The sequence below is a fragment of the Nanorana parkeri genome, unplaced genomic scaffold, assembly GCF_000935625.1.
Source record: "Nanorana parkeri isolate BGI_ZX_2015 unplaced genomic scaffold, ASM93562v1 scaffold545, whole genome shotgun sequence".
Lineage (NCBI taxonomy): Eukaryota > Metazoa > Chordata > Amphibia > Anura > Dicroglossidae > Nanorana > Nanorana parkeri.
Genome location: NW_017306813.1, coordinates 38,862 through 45,441, shown reverse-complemented (window position 1 = coordinate 45,441; position 6,580 = coordinate 38,862). Strand labels below are relative to the sequence as shown.

Below are 6,580 nucleotides of genomic sequence, written 5' to 3'. Positions count from 1 at the left end.
TCTCAGCAAAATGCCCCCCAACCTGTCACATACAGAGACACAGTGTAGAACTAGGCATGGTAAGTCAGTAATGGGAGAGAAATGGTAACTAGTCCTTTGTTCTCAGCTTGCCTTTTTTGGAGCACAGCTTTCACATTACAGGTCCTCTTTAAAGGAGCAGCATATCATTTACAAGCTGATCAGGTTTGCAGAAATTCTTATAACTACAGTTTGGCATGAGAGTGAAGAGATAAATCAATCTATTATAATCTTTCTGTGCAGAAATCTGGGCTCAGCAAAATAAAATACCAATAATGTCAGCTGCAATGACTACCTCTTCCATTCTCCTCAAAGGCAGATTTCCCGAGGAGTTCATCAGTTGACTCTTTACGCCGACAAAGCTTGAAAAACTCCGTAACAAAATCACCTGAAAGAAAAGGTCGGAAATGTCAGTAAAAAAAACAACCAAATGCAACCAAAAAAATTAGTAGGTGATGTCGATGTGATCAAGGAGCTAGATTTTGATTTTAACATTTTCCGACGAACACGTGTGCTCAGATCAGCTGCGTTATAGGTAGAAGACCCAGTGAGTACCACTAAAGTAAGCGGCTCTTAAAAATCTATAGCAATATATTTTCCATATCTGTAGGCCATTTGCGCCCCCCACCAAAGCCTCTCCGAAAAAGTCCCAATATTGTGCATAGCTCCTTCGTTTCCTGTTTCCAGGACTAGCCAGCCATTGGATGCTCCATCCCTGTTCAGAACCTACGCATGTGCAGTGTGCTCTCCCTCTCTCTTGTCGCAGTTGCACAGGAGGGAGACAGCGCACTGCGCTCGAAAGCAGCTATGCACAATATTGGGAGTTTTTATGGCAGGCTTCTGGAGGGGGGACCCAAACGGTCTACAGGTACGGAAGATACATTACTCAAGATTTGTAATATCTGCTTAGTTCATTGCTATGTACGGAGGCATCTTGACTACATAGGCTATTTTTTTTTTTTTTTAAAGGTGAACAGCTGACTCTGCCTCTAGATAGGCAGAGCCAGCTGTCACTCACACAGCTGGGTGAATCCAGACAGTAATATCGGGATGCAACCCGGCTGCAGCGCTCACAGTGTATCGAGGGCAATAGCCCTAATATACTGAGGTTTAGGTCACGGGAGGATGCTAGTATATGTCCTCCCGTGACCCTAAAGAGAACTATTGGGAAAAACACTTACCACATTGTTCTCTTTTCATGTCAGTGGCAAGATGATATTGCCATACAGCCAGCTTACTGGGGTTTGTTGACTACATAGGCTTTTTTTTCATATGTGAACTAACCTGTAATGTTAACAGTGGCAAGACGATACAGACATTGCCTGACTAATCATCAGGCCAAGAAACAGTCATTGTCTACACACAACAGCTGACGGGCTGTATTTAAACATGCAAGATCTGTGAAAATTCAGAGGCAGAACACAAACAAGAGACAGAACAGGGGTGTGTTGCTCATTGCATTTAATTACATTATCTGCACAAGAAATTACATCAAATTTGTGATTGATTGCTATGGACAAGCTCTCATCCAGTACTCACTCCACTGTTATCCTGCAAATGACTGCTTACCTAGCATACACTGAGGGTTATCTGCTTTTCTGACTCGGACAGACCACTGAGGAGCTTGAAGAGGATCCAAGTCACTGTTCATGAACAAAAAACAGATTCAGTGCAATGGAAAATAAGTGTTTAGGAAGACAATGATGGACAACAGTAGAGAGACACAGACTGAGTCACTAATGCCGCACTACAAAAGGCTTTATTCTACACAGGAATTCAATAGTATGATCTATAAAGTAGCCTGAATTCCATGGCCAATATTTACCTTATTTAAAAAGAAAATGATCAATATGATAAGCTCACAAATCTGGTCACTCTGTGTAACTGTTCTATTGTGTTTATAGACAGTACTTCACTCAATATGGCAGCTACCTACACTCTACACATGGAGATGGTTTGTGGGGTTAACTATTATTTATGAGGAGGCAGCTATCCTATGACTAAGAATAAACATAGCCAAGGTACATATAGCCAGCAACCCCTGGTGATGTCAGTGTACCCTTGAAAGGTTCTTCTCTTATAAATACCAGCTTTGACTGGTGACGACAAGTCTACATAATGCATACCTGTGCTTTGTCCATGCCGCAGGTTTGCTTTAATACTCCTCCACACTACCACATATTTACCTTTCCTTTGTTCCCCCAGTTATCAGGAGTGAGGAATGGAAACCATGTGTAGGCTCAGAATTATTCTGGAGCTTACACAGGGCTGAGGACTATCCCCCAAAGCCCACATGGCTACACTGGGTCGCATGCTCCTCCATATCCAAAAGTACTGGGCATTTTCTTTGTTCCCTGCAGCTAAATGGAATGGTAGCAAAGGTGTATGTGCTGATGGGGAAGGAGGCATTTAAGGGAACCAATTGCTTTGCCCTACATGGGGTCACATGCTTCTGCATACCCAGAAGTACTTGGCATTTTCTTTGTTCCTGGCAGCTGAATGGAATGGTAGCAAAACAAAGCCAAGCGGTATGTGCTGATGGGGAGGGAGACATTTAAGGGAACTGGATTGCTTTACCTTACATGGGTTCGTTTTGTGTTACATTAATGCACAATGTGCAGAAAAAGTTATATGCATAGTGCCATTAAGGTTTCAATACAATCATTTCATAGGTCGCTAGAAGAGACATTTTCCTTGTTTACTGCTAGGAATGCTCAACTGAACTTTCTGTGTACAGAATGGGGACAAGTAATCAACATGCATCCTATGAATATGACGGCATACGGTGTCTTGATTACTTTATAGCAAGGTATCAAACCCCTAATACTAGCTCAACAGAGCTTTAGGGCCTGTTCACACGACGTCCGTTTTCTGTGCTGACCTGATCCGTACGCTCCTGCACTAAAAATGCATCCCAATGTATCCCTCCCAATGTATCCCTATGTGTTTTATGGGCTACACTTCTCACGTGCGCTCAGGTTACGACAGAAAAATACTGCATGTCACATTTTGTACGGTCATGAAACGGTCCGGAAACTCAAAACGCGTCAAAAATGCACTGCACTGCAGCTAACATACTGACAGCACCACTCCAGCAAAAAAAAAAAAATATATATATTTTTAACTGGAACGCATCGAAAACGCAGCAAAACACATAGCACCGCGTCTGCAGATGCGCACCTGATCCGGACCTGAAACTCATGTGAACAGGCCCTAAGGGCCTAGGGTAGCATGGACACACTTGATATCAAAATAGAAATACTCACGAATACACATCGTTATCCACTATAATGCCTTCGGTCAGACAGGGCCACGTGGTGGCTAAGTGCAGTTCACTAGGAGGAAAAAAAACACAGAACTAGTTATACACAGACACACACAATATAATGTAAATGTAGTACTGTAAAATGCCCTATTTTTGCTGCTCTGGAATGCACCAAAACACATGCAAACCCCCTGGAACGCACTGAAAGCCCATTTTAGGATTTTAAAAAAATGGCCCGGAACGTGGAAAAACACACTGGAGTGCAAGAGCAGAAACTCATGCAGATCTGGTCTGCATTTGGTGTGAACAAGCCCTTAGAAACAGAAATACAGTCTTGTAATGTTAGCCAGTTGACAGGCAATTGCTCTAAGACTCCAGGTGACCTCTGACCTCCGATTTTAGGCAACAAATTCAGACTCAAACAAACTAAAGCTAAAAACAAAAAGGGGAAAATATTAAATAAAACTGAAAAATTAAGCACTAGAGTCCCTTGGTCTGTTTTTACTCCCCAATTCCCCTCCGTCCAAGAGGGCTTTCTTTGTTTTGGTAATGTCTGGGTTCCACACATATCTCTTAGGTTGTGCAGTTTACCCTAAAGCTGGCCACACACCTTACAACCATCGGAAGACTTTTGTCTTGCGATGGTTGTAAGGTAATTTAAAAAACGTACATCTTGGGACAGGCAGATCGTACTTGCGATCATCGCAAGCCAGCCCCGCTGAGGGGCGGGCTTCCGATGACTGCAATGCTGAACGGGCAGTATACACACACATTTTTTGTTTTACAAATAAAAACATTCAATACAAAGGATTCGCAACCGCCTGTCTTCAGGCTTGAGGAAAGTGCCCAAACCTCCCTTGTCCTAGTGTCAGTAGTTGCCAAGACAGGAAGGAGAACCAGACCGTGATAAAAAATATTTCCAGTAGCTGCCGCCTGTATAAGATTAAGTTGCATACTTACCTGTATGCGGGGAGACCGATGAATTTATCCTCTGGGCACTGCTGCAAACACTTCTGGGTGTGCTGCATAGCGTGCCCTCCACTGGATGCTGTGCTTCCTCCCACTAGCCCCTACGCCAATATAGAGCACAGGAATGACATCTGGGCTGCTTGGAGGAAGCCAGAGCGCCCAGTGCAGCTTACGCCATCCTACACATCTGGATGTGTCAGAAAAGCAAAGGCAGCAGCAGATATCACTCACCGCCCATCAGATTGGTAAGTATATAGCCATCACATTCTTAAACAATTCATCCCCACACAGCTACCTCCTCATGTATCACTTCCCCCTCCCTTCTAGACTGTAAGCCCTCAGGGGCACGGCCCTCCTTACCATCTTGTCTTGAATTGTATTGTGATTGTAATATCTTCCTTATATTGTAAAGCGCTGCGCAAACTGCTGGCGCTATATAAATCCTGTATAATAATAATAATATTAGGGCTGTCAGTGATTAAAATTTTCGTGTTTGATTAATCAAAAAAAATTTTAATCGATTAATTGCGATTAATTATAACTCACATACAGATCCAACTACATCGGCCTATACACATACAGCGCAGCAATGAAGTAATAAAATGAACTAGGATCACACTAATCCAGCACGTTATTAATCTCAAGGGCCCAGAGGCGTGGTGCGGATCATCGGTTCGTCTTCTGCACGGAGCTCCGCCCACCAGCCAATAAGAAGAGATCTCCTCCCTCCCATCCACCGCACGAGGATCTCTGGCTGGGAGGGCGGAGTTTAACTGCAGCCGCTGATGGAGACGCCCTCAAGACACAGCCAGCACAGCACACACAGTACTGGAGTGGCAGCCTGGAGAGCCTTGTGAAAAGCAGGTGAGAGCCCTGTGGAGAGCCCTGGTTTACACAGAACCCTGCTACCCTGGTGAGGACCCCTCAGAGCCCTGGTGAGACCCCACAGAACCCTGCTACCCTGGTGAAACCCCACAGATCCCTGCTACCCTGGTGAGAGCCCCTCAGAGCCCTGGTGAGACCCCACAGAACCCTGCTACCCTGGTGAAACCCCACAGATCCCTGCTACCCTGGTGAGAGCCCCTCAGAGCCCTGGTGAGACCCCACAGAACCCTGCTACCCTGGTGAAACCCCACAGATCCCTGCTACCCTGGTGAGAGCCCCTCAGAGCCCTGGTGAGACCCCACAGAACCCTGCTACCCTGGTGAAACCCCACAGATCCCTGCTACCCTGGTGAGAGCCCCTCAGAGCCCTGGTGAGACCCCACAGAACCCTGCTACCCTGGTGAAACCCCACAGATCCCTGCTACCCTGGTGAGAGCCCCTCAGAGCCCTGGTGAGACCCCACAGAACCCTGCTACCCTGGTGAAACCCCACAGATCCCTGCTACCCTGGTGAGAGCCCCTCAGAGCCCTGGTGAGACCCCACAGAACCCTGCTACCCTGGTGAAACCCCACAGATCCCTGCTACCCTGGTGAGAGCCCCTCAGAGCCCTGGTGAGACCCCACAGAACCCTGCTACCCTGGTGAAACCCCACAGATCCCTGCTACCCTGGTGAGAGCCCCTCAGAGCCCTGGTGAGACCCCACAGAACCCTGCTACCCTGGTGAAACCCCACAGATCCCTGCTACCCTGGTGAGAGCCCCTCAGAGCCCTGGTGAGACCCCACAGAACCCTGCTACCCTGGTGAAACCCCACAGATCCCTGCTACCCTGGTGAGAGCCCCTCAGAGCCCTGGTGAGACCCCACAGAACCCTGCTACCCTGGTGAAACCCCACAGATCCCTGCTACCCTGGTGAGAGCCCCTCAGAGCCCTGGTGAGACCCCACAGAACCCTGCTACCCTGGTGAAACCCCACAGATCCCTGCTACCCTGGTGAGAGCCCCTCAGAGCCCTGGTGAGACCCCACAGAACCCTGCTACCCTGGTGAAACCCCACAGATCCCTGCTACCCTGGTGAGAGCCCCTCAGAGCCCTGGTGAGACCCCACAGAACCCTGCTACCCTGGTGAAACCCCACAGATCCCTGCTACCCTGGTGAGAGCCCCTCAGAGCCCTGGTGAGACCCCACAGAACCCTGCTACCCTGGTGAAACCCCACAGATCCCTGCTACCCTGGTGAGAGCCCCTCAGAGCCCTGGTGAGACCCCACAGAACCCTGCTACCCTGGTGAGGCCCCCTCAGAACCCTGGTTTACACAGAACCCTGCTACCCTGGTGAAACCCCACAGATCCCTGCTACCCTGGTGAGAGCCCCTCAGAGCCCTGGTGAGACCCCACAGAACCCTGCTACCCTGGTGAGGCCCCCTCAGAGCCCTGGTGAGACCCCACAGA

At 47.9% G+C, this 6,580-nt stretch overlaps 1 protein-coding gene across 2 annotated transcripts in view; it reads right to left on the bottom strand.

Annotated features, from left to right (window-relative positions):
* RAB3GAP1 (RAB3 GTPase activating protein catalytic subunit 1) overlaps positions 1-6,580 on the bottom strand; it is a 114,981-nt gene that overhangs the window by 77,384 nt on the left and 31,017 nt on the right. For both annotated transcript variants that reach the window (XM_018561806.1, XM_018561808.1), the window contains exons 10-12: positions 3,285-3,353; positions 1,588-1,661; positions 314-406 (exon numbers count right to left, since the gene is read on the bottom strand). In XM_018561806.1, the coding sequence (XP_018417308.1) occupies positions 314-406; positions 1,588-1,661; positions 3,285-3,353 (236 nt within the window). The remainder of the gene's footprint in view (positions 1-313; positions 407-1,587; positions 1,662-3,284; positions 3,354-6,580) is intronic.